Raw genomic sequence first — 16,000 nt, 5'->3', positions numbered from 1 at the left:
CAGGTCATGAAAAGTACACAGATTAACGCCTGTCATGCAACGAGTGTCTGGGTCATCTGCGAAAGAAAAAAGAAAAGAAATTCCCCTACCCCAAAAGAAAAGGAGGAAACAGCATAGATAATACATAAACAAAATGCAAAGAGGAAATAAAAAATCAAGGATACAGCCCAGTCAAGAGCAAAAACAGTGAGGGAGAATGTAAAATGACCAAACCGGCAAAAGTCAAGTCATCCCGCAAAAGAAGTCATGATAGATCGTAGCAAGTCATGGAATTATGAAACTCCATGTTCAAATTCCGGGGGCATTCAGTGGGTCGTCTGTGCTTTGACCTGATGCAGTTCGTAATCGGGAAGATAATCGAACCAGTCGGTCTCGGGGTTATAGCGGTATGCCTTGAACTCTACTCCATATGGCTTGGGCTCGAGCATGTACAGAACGCCCAGCGGGACATCGAGGTCAGCAACCTCATCACGCTTCAGACCACGGAAGTAGGCCAGGAGCACACGAGCAACGGATCTATGTCCGACCAGGAGCACATGGTCTGTAGTACGCTCTATCTCAACAATGACGGTGCGCGATCGATTGATGATATCGAGATAGCTTTCTCCGCCTGGTCCAGGGTATCGGTAGAAGAGCTTATCTTTCTTGCGGTGGGCGTACTCCTCGGGGTACTGCTCTTGGATCTCCTTGTATGTCATGCCTTCCATCTTGCCGGAATGAATTTCGTCCAACATCCTCATCTGCTTCACATCGTATTCATCTTCGTTGAAGTATTCGGCAGTTTGAACGGAACGTTGCATCATGGAGGACCAGACACAGAAGTTGCGTGGCCCTTCCTGAGGAAGATAAGATGGATTGGGAGGTGTGATGTCGCCAGCTCGAGGCGGGAAGTGCTTAAGAAGGTCTTTCTGGCGCTGATATGCCTCCCACTGCTGCCGTTGGTGATCAACGAAGCGAGCCAACGCCTTGGCGTACCTTCTCCCGTTCTCGCTGAGATCAGAGTCACCACCGATGCGACCTGCGGCATCGTCCAGACTTTCGCCGTGCCGTGTGATCCAAATTTGGCGTGGAGAAAGATTGAAATTGAGTAGGTAGTAGACGACTTGAGAAGCAAGGAACCCATGGGTCTGGTGAGCGACGACTTTACGACCGACATCGATCATCTGGATGAAAGCCATACGATGCTTTTCCTCGTATTCGCCGAGAGGCACGTAGGACTTTTCGTAAAGAGCAACACGCTTCTTAAAATCTTGAAGTGCCTCGGTTGGGTCCTGGCCTTTGTAGTCGGGGCCAGAAAGTTTCAGGCGCATGTTAGCCTCAAGCAAATCCTGATCCACGCAGCTACTTTCAAGGAACAGGATATTGAGCTCTGGGCCAGCGCGATTGCGAATATGGTCAACAATTGCTTTGCGGCGTTCCATGGTGCTGTTGGTCGCATCGAGGATACCAATGCTACCACCTTCCTCCAAAATATAGTCAAGCAATTCATCAAGAGTATCCAGTGCGACCTGCTCTCTCATCTTGACGGCACGCTGATTCTGGGGGTCAAAGAAGTTGGCGGTCTGGTCCATTGGTTCAGGGGAAGCTTCATTGATAGCTTCTTCATTTTCACGAGATTGTGCAGGACCTGCGTCGATCGATGGTACAACAGTACTACCGTTTTGAGAACCCTGTTCAGGCTCTTCTCCGTTCACGAGAATCTTGGTTGGCACCACTGGAGGGGGAAGCGGCGCCCCGTTCTCTGGCGGGGAGGCGTCTGATGAGTTCAAAGTGGTGCCAACGCTGACACTCAACCGGCGCACCGAGTCAACGAGATCTCTGTGGAAAGCACTTGGTCTCCGATCCTGGCCACGATCAAGTGGGGCGGGCGAGGGGGACTTTCCGGCGGCCACACGGCGACGCTGTCCAACATTGAAGATTTCAGTGTCATGTTGGAGCCAGTTTAAGTAGCGGGCCAGCTTCTTCGTAATGTAACTTTTGCCTCGGGCCGGGAGGCCGACCATGACAATGACAAGCTTTGCACCAACATCCCGCTGGGCAATGCGGCCATCTGGAGACACCTTGGACTTGGTCAATCCGGGGATATCGAGGGTAGTTGCACGCACTCGACTGGGAGTTCCAGGAGGGTGATAAAGGCCCGATCTGCAAGGGTCATATTAGTCACAGTTCGCCAAGCACATCCATGCAAGTCCCAAGAGAGTTAACGTAAAACAACGGGTTGGAGTCCGGGGTTAGGTAGATTAGCTCAGAATAAGGCTGCAAAGAACCCCGGAACTGGACTGATCCCGAGGTGAGCCGATCAAATCTTGCTCTGATAGGCTCAAATATAATAAAGTAAAGTCCAAAGGTTCTAGACAAAATAAAATAATAAAAAAATAAAATAAAAAAAGAGAAACAATACTCACATCTGTGGAGACGGAGGTGCGGTAGAAACCGGAGTGTCTGTCAAAGCCGCTCCGACTCCGCCCTTTGACGGCAGTGACGATTTGTGGGAATCGGAATGCAGGTCATTACCTAGCGCTCGGTTGACGACAGTTTTCGGAGGCATAAGAGCTCCTTCTTTCCCCGATCCCGAGCCATTCGATGTGCCGTTGGGTTTAATATTATTCCTCTGATCCCCCGTCTCAGGCGAAATGGCCGACGTCATGGCCGACCGGGCGATGCTAGAATGTTGCGCCATCCCCTAGGGGGATGTTCTGGGTGTATGTTTTATTAAGAAAGGTATGGTTGCTCTCAGAGCTTTTCTCACAGGGTCTTCGAGTTGATAAAGAGTTGTGTCACACCTGGGCCAGACACCAAACAAAAAAAAAAGTTGGTGAGAGAGGGGAGAAAAAAGAAAGTGTGCCCACGGAGGTTTGGATGAGTCAACTAACGGGAACACCGGGTCTTGATATTGACCACTGGGATATTCAAGGAGCTTTGAGATATTCAAGGGATAAAAAGAATCAAACTGGTTGGGGGCTTTTTTTTTCTGATCTGGGGTTCTTTTTTTTCAAAAAAAATATTTTATATGTGCCCTTTTTTGTCGAGTGCATGTGGGGGTACACTATCACTCAAGGATAGGGTAGTGCCAAGTACGTCAAAAGGAGAAGATCTTAATTCAGAGATGTCTTTGAAATGATGAAATCACGCAGTAGGTGTTAGACTTAGTTCATAGGGTGGATCGATGGCTTAAAGATCGTCCATATATGATGTCAAAGGAAGTGTACCAAGTATACAGAGGTGAAAGAGAAATGAAATTGAATTATGATATGGAGATGCAAGATATTCAGACCTAATCCGGAATTAAACAGCTCTTATAGACATCATATTAAATAGATTTCATAAAATCATGCAAGATATATCGGTCCTATCTCGAATAGAGAATGCTTGGCTAAAAGCATACAGGAGTACAGGTGAGAGAGAGGACGGAGTACAGGTTCGAGAAAACACAGTGGAGCATCGAATTACACTCAATCTCACCCCTGTGCAATGCCCTCATAATCCACCGAAATGCTCAGAGCCGTTGGGTTTCCCATCTTGGTAGGGGGTTGGCAGTGCACCCCTGGTTGATTCCAGACATGGCCGACTCAACAAAAGTACAAAAAGTACACAATACTCCGTATTTGGAATCGAACCTGGCAATGAATCAAACATAATTATTGGGAACACCTTGTGTGACCTGAGTCTCACCGCTCGGGCTGATCCATACTCGGCTTTCTTGGCGACTTTCGGTCGACACAACAGATTGATCTCCGGCCAACTGTAGGCGTCCGTTGCTGCACGCTGATCTCCGCTACCGTAAGCCCCGAAAAATGGTTACCCATATTCCGTGGTCAGGTGCGGAATCCTTGGCACTTGGCGGTAACGCAGGGGGGTATCGGGGGTATCACAGATAGCATGCCTAGAAGATAGCCTCTAGGGATATTGGACATACGGTGTGTGGATGGATCGGTGTGCAACCATCCACGCAGAATGTTCCTTATCAGTTGCTCAAGTTCAAGGTCAAGCCAATCAAGCATGCGTACGCCGCAATACTCAGTGCTGTCAAGACCAAGACTGCATTTCCACTGGTACGGAATTTGTGCCGATGGATCCCATCCTCCCCTACTTCCGAGAAGAACTGTCTATTTCCCTGCGAGCGGCGGAAAAGTCCGATAATGAGAACCCCCGTACCGTATATGGCGAACAGAGCCCCGATACTGTAGAACTCGGCGGTGAAAATCTTGAGTACGACGAGAGCGAAGGAGAATTGAGAAAGAGCGGTTCGGACATAAGCCCCCTCAAAGGTGCGTTGAGCCGCGCGCACCTCGACCATTTCATCTGAGGTCAGCACTGCCGAGCGGGCTCGGTGCATTCGAAGGCGATAACGATCCCCTGCGCGACGCTGAGACAGTCAGACTACATAGTGAAGTAGGACAGGAGAGATGAAGAATATGGGGTAGCCCAGGTTAGATGGGAAATTCTAAGTAAACACACCTCAAACATGATGAAGTTTCAAAATCAAATCAAAGAGAACCAAGAGTGAAGGTATTGGAAGTAGAGCGCAATTTCATGGAAGTTGGGTTCCGCAGAGGTGAGAGAGGACGGGTGACACCTTTGGCCCCTCACATGGACTTAGAATTGTATACGGAGTACATAGTAACTACAGTAACTATACTATCTACCACGTACTAACTAATCAATATATGTAATTACTACTTCACTAACTGGTTCACTAGTTACAATTGTATGTATATAATGTACTCTTTAATTTACATACCTTCTAATTCACATATTCACCGAAATATTTTTCCACCAATAACATCAAGTCAATTCCAATTCCTACGTCGGCAATCGAAAAGGCCCCCAACAAGGAAAAAGCGGCTACCGACGTTCCCCACACTCTCCAGGCTCTCCGACATGTCCATGGCTTCTCCAATTTACTTCTCTGACCTTTCCTTATTTTCTCTCTCTCCCTCGAATATACTCCGCCTCGATCTCCATAGCCAATATCACTCAACTCACTCTGCCGTGATTGATAATGGCCAAGGTATTCGATGCGACAGAAGGTATTGGTTCTCCGCATTCGTGTGACCCCCACGCGGGATATTTCGACTAACTGAAGAAACAGTCGCAAAGCACAACACTCCTGAGAGTTGTTGGGTGGTGCTATACGGCAAGGTCTACGATGTATGGTTTCATCCTATAAAGATCCTCATTGTGTCTTTTGTACATTCCCCGGCCACGTCTGACTCTTATCTAGGTCACCGATTTCCTGAGCAGCCACCCCGGCGGTGCAAAGATCATTTTGAAACTTGCGGGACAGGATGCCACCGAGGAGTATGATCCTATTCACCCGCCAGGTATATTAGAGGAGGAACTTAAGCCTGAGGCATTCTTGGGAACAATCGATGCCAGCACATTACCAAAGGAGCAGGCATCCTCTGAACCTCAAGAAGAGATTGAGGGACCACCACCTATGGAGAATCTTCTCAACTTGGACGAGATTGAGGAGGTGGCTACTAAGCAAGTGAGCAAGAAGGCTTGGGCGTACTACTACTCCGCATCCGACGACCAAATCAGCAAAAAGTTCAATAATGAGGTTTACCGGTCCATCCTCTTGCGACCTAGAGTCTTTGTGGATTGCACAAGGTGTGAGCTGGACACAACGGTCCTCGACCATAAATTGAAAACGCCTATTTATGTGTCTCCCGCGGCCATGGCCCGTTTAGGTCACCCATCCGGTGAGGCTGGCATCGCGGAAGCGTGTCGTAGCTTTGGAGCCATGCAAATCATCTCTAATAACGCTTCCATGACACCAGAGCAGATCGTCAAAGACGCTGCTCCGGACCAAATCTTTGGCTGGCAGCTTTATGTTCAGATTGACCGCAAAAAGAGTGAGACGATGCTTGCACGCATCCAGAAGCTCAAGGCAATCAAGTTCATTGTTCTTACCCTCGACGCCCCGGTTCCAGGAAAACGTGAGGATGATGAGCGAACAGGCATGACTGGTCGGACCGCTGCCGTGCCCAGCGGCGTGAAAGCCGCCGAGCGCTCGTCAGATGATACCCCCAACCCCACCGAAGGATCGGGAGGTGTCGGCCAGCAATTGTTCGCAGGCACCGATCCTTCCTTGACATGGACAGATACTTTGGCTTGGCTTGCCACTCAGACGGATCTGCCTATTGTTTTAAAGGGTCTGCAGACTCACGAAGATGCATACCTTGCCTCACTCCACGCACCTCAAGTTAAAGGTATCATTCTCTCCAATCACGGAGGACGCGCCATGGACACTGCCCCTCCGGCAGTTCATACTCTCTTGGAGATTCGGAAATACTGCCCCGAGGTCTTCGACAAGATCGAGGTGTATGTGGATGGAGGTATTCGTCGCGGCACCGATGCTGTCAAGGCTCTCTGCTTAGGCGCGAAGGCAGTTGGCCTTGGACGCCCGGCTCTGTGGGGTTTAGCGGCGGGTGGAGTCGATGGTGTTCGCCGAACATTGCAAAGTGAGTTGACTAGGTATTTGTTCTGTTTTCATTTCTGACGCTGTGGTAGTTCTGAACGATGAAATCAAGACATGTATGCGACTGCTCGGAGTGGAGCGGATTGATCAATTAGGGCTCCAGCATGTAAGTATCCTCTCATCACTTCGTCTTTTTGTCTGCTAACTCTGTTGTTAGATCAACACTCGTGTTACTGAGCAGCAGATCTACGATGGTCCTACTGCCCTCGAACCCTTACGGCGCGCGTTCCGTGCGAGACTGTAGGAGACATTAAAGTTATATACTCCAAATGTAAATGTGTCAATCTCGAATATAATTTGACTACCTGGAGTCTTATTCTACTTTACGTCCCTGCTCAACATTTGCAATATCCAATTTTTTTCTTTTTTTCTTTCCACCAAAAAAAAACATACCCCCGTTGGCTGTTGGCCCACACTATATCGGTGCCACCCTAACCCATCTCCACCCCCAACCCACACAACCAAAAAAATCCTCTTCGGAAGAAGAAAAGACAAAAAAATAGTTTCCCTGGGAATCGAACCCAGAACCTTTCCGGAACACTTGCTTGAAGCAATTGTTAACGGAAAATCATAACCGCTAGACCAGGAAACTGGTTGATGTAAGACGAGGCATCTTAAGTCACTATGAGCGAGGACCTATTATTTCCTCGGATTTATATTTGGATCGAGGTGTTTGAGTAAACTATTTCATGATCTAAAGATTATATCTTGAAGACAGTTATGAATTATTTCGAACCAGACTGGGCAGCATCCATGGATTAGTAAATGTATGATTAATAATATTATAATATTACCTACATATATCCATGGATGTACATAGGTACCTAGCCCTCCAGGGCTGTACCTACATCGCCATATATTCCCCGCATCTTACTTTTCCCATCATACCTCCTCGAGTTTACAATGGCTGCAAACATCCTACAATGGTTTCCTCACACAACTGCTCCATTCATTGCTAATGCACCAATGTTTGGATTTGCCGACGCCAGCCTAGCAACTGCCGTCACAAAGGCCGGAGGATTCGGTATAACAAACCAGCCTGGTTACGGACATTAAACTGACCATCTACAGGGTTTATTGGCGGAGGCTTTGATTTTCGACCTGAATCAACCCAGCTCCTAGGCCTGGATACTCAGTTGGCGAATGCCCGCTCTATCCTTGGTTTGACCGATGGTTCGCCATTGCCGCTTGGTGTCGGTTTCATTACTTTCCAGCCAGATGGGCTCATTGACAATGCTATTCCCATTCTCCAGAAGCATCGAGTAGGAGCAGTCTGGCTATCCTTCCCTCAGGCTGACGCCGATCATCTTCCGATCATAAAAGCCATTCAGAAAGCCCAGGAGATTTTTGACTGGGATACCAAGCTATTTGTCCAGGTAGGAACTATCAAGGCTGCAGAAGAAGCACTTAAGCAGGGAGTGGATGTTCTGGTGGTCCAAGGAACCGATGCAGGAGGACATCAATGGGTCCAGGGTACTAGTTTAATATCCCTGTTGCCTGAGGTGCGAGATCTTCTGTCAAAGGCTCAAGATACAACCACTGCTATCCTGGCAGCTGGCGGCATTGTGGATGGGAGGGGCTGTGTTGCTGCTCTCGGCTTAGGTGGGTTGTTCCGCACTTTATTGTTGCAGCTGATTGACATATACAGGTGCCGATGGGATTGTTATGGGCACACGGGTTTGTCTTGCTTCCTCTCGCCGACACGGATCCTTGCTAATCAAGTACCAGTTCGTTGCAACCTCGGAGTGCCCTGCACCGTCTGTGATTAAACAGACCATTGTATCGGGGAGAGATGGTGGAACCTCGACTGTCAAGTCCATCCGACATGATGTGTTCCAATCAACAGATCTCTTTCCAAGGCAGTATGATGGCAGAGCTATCATCGGTGTTAGCTACGAGGATTCTCAGGATGGGATCAGTGACGAGGAAATCATCCGTCGATACAATGCGGCTAAAGAAGCTGGCGAACATCAACGGAGGACAGTGTGGGCGTGAGTATCCCGAATCTTCTATACTATATGTATCTCTTAGGCTTTTTATATTAATGGCTTTGGTAGGGGTGCGAGTATTGGAAGTATCAATGCTGTGGTTTCTGTTGAGCACGTCGTGCAGTCTACCCAGCAGGAGGCGAGAGTGATACTGGGGCGACTGAATACGGGATTTTAGCTCTATGTGTCTAGTATCTAGTATTTTGTCTCTCTTGTTTTTGGTATAAAGTCCAGATGTTAGCTCTATACCAACAATATATTCTGATCCGAAATATATATATGAACATCAGAACAACACAAACTTTCACCGTGGAAGCTAGGCCATTCCAACACAACCAACCAACAGTTTAAACACGAGCAAGAATATCCTTTCCGTCAAAATTAGAGATAAGTGTCAGTTCAAGATCGACAAGCGTTGGCAACAGGCCGAATTGAGTATCCCCCCTCTCTTCCCTCCCCCCTCTTTATTCTGAACTCTCAATTCCTCGGCCTTCAACGTGACCGTCTCTACCTCTCAGTTCTCTCTCCCACAATTACAGATCTTTCAGGCAAATCAAGATTCACGGCCGTCTTTGGTCAGCCTTGAAGTTGGGACCTTGGTGTTCCCTTCAGAGCTGCCCGCGATTTATTCCTCGATTTATTCCCGTCCGCCGAGCCACGAATACAACGTCGAATCGTGAATTTTTAACAACTGGGACCTACAAGAGCCCATTTCCTACTCTCACCACCCTCAAAACCATCGACTCGACACCCAGTGACGATCAATCTGCCGCGATGAATAAGACTACACCCTCGCCGAGTCCCGTCCCCAAAGCTTCGCCAAGCTCAAAACCCTCTCCCTCGCCGACCGCAGGCACAAAGCGCAAGAGAAATGCCCCGGCCAAATATTATGCTGTTAAGGCGGGTCACAAACCAGGCATCTACTATGGGTGGAATGACTGTCTGGCCCAAATAACGGGATTCAAGGGAGCAATGTGTGAGTGCACTCTTCGCAATGGTTATTCCAATAGGCGTGCCAACCTGACCGAACACTAACACATAAGCTCTTTAGTCCAATCGTTTCCCTCGCAAGAAGCAGCCAACGCGTTTCTGAACGGTACCAAGCTCCCAGCCGAATCGCAGAGCTCGGAGAACACACGATTCTATGGAATCCAAAGGGGCCGGGTTACTGGAGTATACACAGATTGGACAACGGCGCAGGAGCAGATCCGTGGGTTTCCGCGACCTCGATATCGCAAATTCTCCACTCGCGAAGAGGCGGAGGAGTTTGTACGGGAAGGACAGTCGCAGCCTCCAGCCGGGTTTGGCGTGGCATCTGGGCCTCGTGGGATAACGACCGAAAAACCAAAAGACGCAGAAGGGGTCGAGTTTGCGCCGGGCGACGGCCCATTGCCAGCAGGAGCTGAAGATGGGTTTGATCCTAACCTCCTTTTAGACCCAGCCACTGGCAAGGTGGTGTACAAAACCGCACCCCAGATGGCAGCGACAAAAACACAATCAACAGGTATCCCAGGGATGCTTCGGATATACACCGATGGGAGTTCATTAAGGAATGGCACCCCATTGGCATCGGCCGGGGTAGGGGTATACTTCGGCCCTGGGGATTCAAGGTTCGTACATTCGCCCATTGGGCAATATATATTTTTTTACCATGCCTTCTAACTTCCATCACTTATCCCAGCAGAAACGTATCGGAGCCACTTAAAGGCAGTCGTCAAACGAACCAGCGCGCTGAATTGACTGCAATCCTTCGGGCGATTGATATTGCCCCTCGGCACCGAGATGTAACCATAATCACTGACAGCCGATATTCGATTGACTGTGTCACGGTATGGTTTGTTAACTGGCGTCGCAACAACTGGATGACCCGGGACAAGAAGCCAGTTGAGAACAAGGATCTGGTTGAATCAATTCTGGTCAAAATCGAGGAACGAAATGACCTCAAGGTGAAGACCTTGTTTGAATGGGTTAAAGGTCATAATAAAGACCCGGGCAATGAAGAGGCCGATAAATTAGCCGTTAATGGAGCCCAAAGGGGGTATCTGCTAAGGCCGAGGCACTGCATGTGGCCCAAGAGGTGCCTGATGAATTGTTTGATGAAGACTTTTTAGGCATTTAGTTCTAAAGGAAAGGGAATGCCTTGCATCTTGCATCTAATATGGACGTATTTAATAGTAATGTGCATAATATACCTACATAGTCAATAAAAGTATGAACGGAGTAGTTCTGTACAAAGTGTGTCAGATGCCAAGACCTGGGGTGTTTCCCACAACGGAGATCTTCTCTTCTCATCTTCCCACCTTCTCATCTTCGCATATTCACCTCCATAGCCCATACGAATGCTACCGTTGTTTGATTTGAAGCCATCTCAATACATCCAGATGATCTTGCCAACAATTGCACAGGAAATCCATACTATGATTCAATAACACTTGCTTGTACTCGTTCAACCTTGACATACGGTCGTTATCTAAGACCCTAGATCTCACTGATCTGACTCCTTTGAATCCGAACTATCTCTTTAGTTGACACATTTGGGCCTTCATTGCCCTCAAATACAACCCAGAACATTTCAAGCGGGTTATAGTGCAGAGCAAAATGCCGACACTTGCTTTGATCAACTTTAACATCGTCTGCGCGACGCTCGGAGGGTTTATTTCCCTCTTCGGACTAGTATCCTACCTTTGCAAGGAGAAGTTCTACCTATCCGAAGCATGTAAGTGTTAAGTCATCCGGGTGGTATCACCACATTCACTAACAGGAAATAGTAATCTCCCTGCTAGCCGGAGTGTTATTCTCCCCCCATGCGGCTAATTTCATTAGACCGGAAGATTATGCTCTCCACTCTGAGGAGAACCTCGAAGAAATCACTTTGCATTTCACCCGCCTAGTACTAGGCGTGCAGCTAGTCCTAGCCGGAGTCCAACTCCCAAAGCGGTATCTGCAGATTGAATGGCGGAGCCTAGGGCTACTCCTTGGACCAGGCATGGCTGCCATGTGGATGTGCAGTAGCCTAGTGATCTGGGCTATGGTTCCGAACTTCAAGTTCCTCCATGCCCTGATCATCGGCGCATGCGTGACTCCAACCGACCCCGTTCTGTCCAACTCCATTGTTAAGGGCAAGTTTGCCGATAAACATGTTCCCCGTGAGCTGCAGAGGATCATTATCGCTGAATCTGGCGCCAATGATGGCCTTGGCTATCCGTTCCTTTTCTTTGCGGTTTATCTCCTCCAGTATACTGGGATGGGAAGCGAGAGCTATAGCGGTGGTGCGGGGAAGGCGATGGCGTTGTGGTTCTATGAGACCTGGGCATACACCATTCTGTTAAGTATCGCCTATGGAACCCTGGTTGGTTGGATTGCGAGGAAGTTGCTACACTGGGCAGAGGAGAAGCGCTATGTTGACCGGGAGAGCTTCTTGGTGTTTGCCATTGCTCTTGCAGTGAGTTTTCCTAAACAACAAAAACAAAACAAAACAAAGTTCTTTGCTGATCTCTCAAATAGCTGTTCATTGTGGGAACCTGTGGGTTGATTGGGACGGATGATCTTCTTGCCTGTTTCATTGCTGGAAACGTATTCACACAAGAGTAGGTCGTCACGATGTGAGCTATGATACCGCGAATGTTAACAGAGACAGTGACTGGTTCCGCCTTGAAACCATGGACGATTCCCTCCAACCGACAATCGACATGCTTCTCAACCTGTCTGTCTTCATGTGGTTTGGAGCGGTCTGCCCATGGTCATCCTTCCTGGACAACAGCGTGATTCCAATCCATCGGCTCATCTTCCTGGGAATATTGATCCTCATAGTCCGCCGCATCCCAATCGTCTTTGCCATGCATAAGTGGATCCCGCAAATCGAGCTTGTCTCCCAGGCTGCTTTCGTCGGCTTCTTCGGTCCTATTGGAGTAGGCGCCATTTTCTACCTTTCAGTCAGCCTTGAATTCTTGCGCAAGATCCAAGTCAACGGCGAAATCCCAGAGGACGTAAAGCAAGTCATGGAGACCATCCGGGTTGTGGTCTGGTTCCTAGTAATCTGCAGTATTGTAAGTCTTCTTCCCAAATAACCAAATCCCGGCGTCTTCATATCTTATTCATATTCTAACCAAACCTAGGTTGTGCATGGCCTCTCAGTCCCACTTGGAAAAGCCGGCTATCACCTCCCGGCAACCATCTCCAGTGTCATCAGCACCAGCACATACGAGGAGCGCGAGCCGGTTCCCATCTCAAACATTAGCCACACGCACAGCACGGCGACACCTCTCACAACGGGGGAGGATGCGAGTTACCGCAGCCGCAAGCGTGGTTTCCGGGGTGTTGGCATAGGTCGTTCGGTGATCCGTCCTCGTTCGCCGTCCCACCAACCCGGCATAGGTCAGGCCGATGAGCCAGAGAGACCCGTTCACCTGGTTATTGATCAGACTAAAAGCGGGGACAACAAACCCTAGCCCTAATTATACCTGGGGATGTGATCGATACAGGCGGCTGTGCTTTGCTTTGATTGGATTCATCCAATTGCTTGATTGGCAGAGTGAGGTGTTGCGTGGGTCATCATATCCTCCTGCTTTGATGGCCCAGCATATTAGACAGCAACTTTTTCCTACTGTTTTGTTGTCTTCTACAGACACACTTCGGATTATTCACTGAAAGAGACCAATGCTGCTGATGCTGGGGATATTAAAGTGGATTCGGTCTAGGCGTCATTTAAACATGTAGATAGTTAGAGGGTTCGATGGGGATATGGGGATGCTAGGTGATTGTTAGTTGAATCTTATCATATATCTTCATCGTGAGCTGAAATCAAAAGAGTAGCAGAATTACACAGCCTCTCACCACCCTGCCGAGAGTGCTTTGTGTACCCAGGTGTTACTGGTAAATTAGGATAAAGGAGTAATCCAATTCCACCATCTCATTGGAGAAACTGCGTGAGATTGTCGGAGATTTGCACGATTTACCGATATTCGGGATTATCGATGAAGAATGCCTCTCGGTCTGTGATAATAACTACCTCCATACATACATCAACGGATAGGTAGTAGGTTTGATTCGCCGATAGGATTTAGACCAAGGAATACACCTTGTAAGCATAAGAAACATTCTTAAATTGTCCATATAAAGCAATGTAGTAAAGTGATCTTCGTTTCCGTGCACGCAACAAGTCTATCAATCATGGCAACAGTCAATACAACTCGCCCACGCGACTTTGTCGGATATGGAGAAAATTATCCGAGGTTTACCTGGCCAGGAGGCAAGAGGGTTGCCATCAACTTTGCCATCAACTATGAGGAAGGGACGGAGAGGAACCCACTCCAAGGTGACAGCACACGCGACACTCGAACATGGGTGAGAAGCGCACTGCCCGAGAATGAGCGAGACCTCATGCAAGAGGGCGAGTATGAGTACGGGACACGCGTCGGCATCTGGCGGCTCCTACGAATCTTCAAGGAATTCAACGCCCCGTACAGTGTCTTTCTATCGTCAGAAGCTCTTGTAGTGAATCCCATCCTGGCGGAACGGTTGAAGACGGAGGACTGTGATCTCGTCTCGCATGGAACCAGGTCTATTAGCCGCCTAGGTCTCACAGAAGAGATGGAGAGAAGCGACCTTCGCCGGTCCATTGACCAGGCTTTCGAACTCACAGGGAAGAAAATCCAGGGTGCTTTCCCTAGACCACCTATTACCGACAACAGTCGTCGGCTCATGGCGGAGGAGGGCCTGCTCTACGATTCGGCCACCACCAACGACGACCGTCCCTATTTCGCTGATGTTTCGGGCCGACCGATGCTTGTTCTCCCTTATGCCGTGGACACCAACGATGCGCGCTTCTGGGGTGGCCAGTCTGGCCCCGGATACACAGGATCTACGGATTTCTTCGATTACTTGAAAGACGCCTTCGACGTGCTTTACCGCGAGTCTGCTGAGAGCGGTACCCTGATGTCGATTGGTCTTCACGCTCGTATCATGCGACCTGGACGTGCGGCTTCTATCCTTCGATTCCTTGAGTATGTGAGCAAGTTTGACGGCGCGTGGGTTGCTAAGCGGAGTGACATTGCTACGCACTTTGCCGGTCTTTTTGCTCCGGAGAACACATGGAATCTCGATACCATTTCAAATCCACAGCAGCCCCCCGATCAGGAGCTACACTATCTAATACCTTACGAAGGCACGGTAAAAGGTCTTGATACGTATTTTGAGTTCTGCAAAATCGAACGATCAAGTACACGAAGAGTTAATATAGTAAGACATAAGTGGGAGAGGTTTCCGATCATTTGCATATTGACGCGTTGGATTCCTCGTCCTCGAAACCGTTCGCCGCGATAGCCTGAAACCAATACCACTGCCTTGCCGGTCTCTGTAATTTCGACCAAACCCTGACGATGATCTGCCACCAGGATTCGTCCATCGGATGTCACTTTCAAGCCATTTGGCCAGCCATCGTACGAGGCAAAAAGAGACCAACTCCCATCTGGGGTGATGCGGAAGATTCTTCCAAACGGAATATCTACCACGTATAGATTCCCTGCTGAATCAAAACATGGGCCTTCTAAGAAGCTGTTGACGGCCTTGCCCGCTAGAATGTTGTTTGCCCACTCGTTTGCTCCAGCGGCAGCGCTTGTTCCAGGGACAGCCCACTCGTCTGGTAACGAAGTGAATGGTTGGGCATCTAAGCGAATAGGAGGATCAAGATAAAACATGATCAAGTCCTCTGATATTCAATTTCGGCGTTGGAATATCGATTTAAGGATGTGTTTGGAAAGAAAAGTACAGTTCTTTGCACTGAGTACTATAAATATACCAAATATGAAATATGTTAGCGTATAATCAGAAAGTAAGAGGCCGTGGTACCCACAAAAGGAAGTTTCGAAAAGAGAGTACTTAATCTTTTTTTCTCTATTGAGGGAGAGTATTTATAGGTTAAATGTGAATAGGTAGCTCTGATAAAATCAAGGTGTTTTACAATAAATTGCCGATATCAGAGGGAACCCGGCAATGTTGCGAGAACTTCCTATCTTTGACACTCCACTCATCCCTCGACCAATATTAATCTTCTGAAAACATATTTAAATCCTTTCATAGTCAAAGGTTAATTTTGCTTTCTTTTGGGTCAATATTACCACAGGAGACTAGTTGTAAATACAGCTCTTTGTGTGTGATAGTCGATAGGAGGGCTACCTCTTGCCCGGCAATAGAAAATAGCATATCATGAGCAAGCGATCTCTTGATACCTTGAAGGATTTCACCGAGAGCCATTAAATAAGTTGTTGGTACATAGTCGTACCAGCTCAGGTTTAAAACGACCGCTTTCCGATGTGAGGATGTTGAAGTTTTGTTCGAAGTGACTTGGTCCAAGCTGGAGCTGGTGTTATCTCGTAGTCTAACCCCCTAGCGTGAGTTGACGGAGACTTGGGACAAGTTGGCTAGCATTGCACCATTTGTCATTCCGGATGTTCTCCTACTTAGGAAAATTTTGAAGGGATTACATAGAGTTTGGTAATAGAGTCAGGGAATAACGCCATGCCATAAATAT

At 48.3% G+C, this 16,000-nt stretch overlaps 7 protein-coding genes across 7 annotated transcripts; 5 read left to right on the top strand and 2 right to left on the bottom strand.

Moving 5' to 3' along the window:
- Positions 1 to 305: 305 nt before the first annotated feature.
- N7487_001252 (6-phosphofructo-2-kinase PFK26) lies at positions 306 to 2,647 on the bottom strand (the record flags this gene model as incomplete). The annotated part of the gene is made up of 2 exons (XM_056869000.1): positions 306 to 2,142; positions 2,406 to 2,647. 2 exons carry the CDS (start codon positions 2,645 to 2,647, stop codon positions 306 to 308), a joined length of 2,079 nt encoding a protein of 692 aa, XP_056733784.1.
- A 1,317-nt stretch (positions 2,648 to 3,964) lies between these two features.
- Positions 3,965 to 4,499, bottom strand: N7487_001251 (uncharacterized protein; the record flags this gene model as incomplete). Its single annotated transcript, XM_056868999.1, has 2 exons — positions 4,459 to 4,499; positions 3,965 to 4,366 (listed from the first exon to the last, which is right to left on the bottom strand). The coding sequence occupies exons 1-2, from the start codon at positions 4,465 to 4,467 to the stop codon at positions 3,965 to 3,967; spliced, it is 411 nt and encodes a 136-aa protein (XP_056733783.1). The 5' UTR covers positions 4,468 to 4,499.
- Positions 4,500 to 5,002: 503 nt separating this feature from the next.
- N7487_001250 (FMN-dependent alpha-hydroxy acid dehydrogenase) lies at positions 5,003 to 6,728 on the top strand (the record flags this gene model as incomplete). The annotated part of the gene is made up of 5 exons (XM_056868998.1): positions 5,003 to 5,030; positions 5,093 to 5,151; positions 5,225 to 6,467; positions 6,517 to 6,590; positions 6,642 to 6,728. The coding sequence occupies 5 exons, from the start codon at positions 5,003 to 5,005 to the stop codon at positions 6,726 to 6,728; spliced, it is 1,491 nt and encodes a 496-aa protein (XP_056733782.1).
- A 659-nt stretch (positions 6,729 to 7,387) lies between these two features.
- On the top strand, positions 7,388 to 8,479 carry N7487_001249 (nitronate monooxygenase; the record flags this gene model as incomplete). Its single annotated transcript, XM_056868997.1, has 3 exons — positions 7,388 to 7,508; positions 7,556 to 8,065; positions 8,133 to 8,479. The coding sequence occupies 3 exons, from the start codon at positions 7,388 to 7,390 to the stop codon at positions 8,477 to 8,479; spliced, it is 978 nt and encodes a 325-aa protein (XP_056733781.1).
- Positions 8,480 to 9,246: 767 nt separating this feature from the next.
- On the top strand, positions 9,247 to 10,583 carry N7487_001248 (RNA-DNA hybrid ribonuclease; the record flags this gene model as incomplete). Its single annotated transcript, XM_056868996.1, has 3 exons — positions 9,247 to 9,448; positions 9,524 to 10,082; positions 10,154 to 10,583. The coding sequence occupies 3 exons, from the start codon at positions 9,247 to 9,249 to the stop codon at positions 10,581 to 10,583; spliced, it is 1,191 nt and encodes a 396-aa protein (XP_056733780.1).
- A 487-nt stretch (positions 10,584 to 11,070) lies between these two features.
- N7487_001247 (putative Na/H antiporter) lies at positions 11,071 to 12,920 on the top strand (the record flags this gene model as incomplete). Its single annotated transcript, XM_056868995.1, has 5 exons — positions 11,071 to 11,188; positions 11,241 to 11,914; positions 11,977 to 12,059; positions 12,110 to 12,518; positions 12,588 to 12,920. The coding sequence occupies 5 exons, from the start codon at positions 11,071 to 11,073 to the stop codon at positions 12,918 to 12,920; spliced, it is 1,617 nt and encodes a 538-aa protein (XP_056733779.1).
- Positions 12,921 to 13,641: 721 nt separating this feature from the next.
- N7487_001246 (chitin deacetylase) lies at positions 13,642 to 14,705 on the top strand (the record flags this gene model as incomplete). The annotated part of the gene is made up of 2 exons (XM_056868994.1): positions 13,642 to 14,640; positions 14,691 to 14,705. 2 exons carry the CDS (start codon positions 13,642 to 13,644, stop codon positions 14,703 to 14,705), a joined length of 1,014 nt encoding a protein of 337 aa, XP_056733778.1.
- Between the last annotated feature and the right edge of the window lie 1,295 nt (positions 14,706 to 16,000).

Source organism: Penicillium crustosum (genome assembly GCF_028827405.1).
Source record: "Penicillium crustosum strain IBT 35664 chromosome Unknown utg000001l_segment0_segment0, whole genome shotgun sequence".
Classification (NCBI taxonomy): domain Eukaryota; kingdom Fungi; phylum Ascomycota; class Eurotiomycetes; order Eurotiales; family Aspergillaceae; genus Penicillium; species Penicillium crustosum.
Note: the sequence above shows the minus strand (reverse complement) of the source record. Positions and strands in the feature narration are given on the sequence as shown.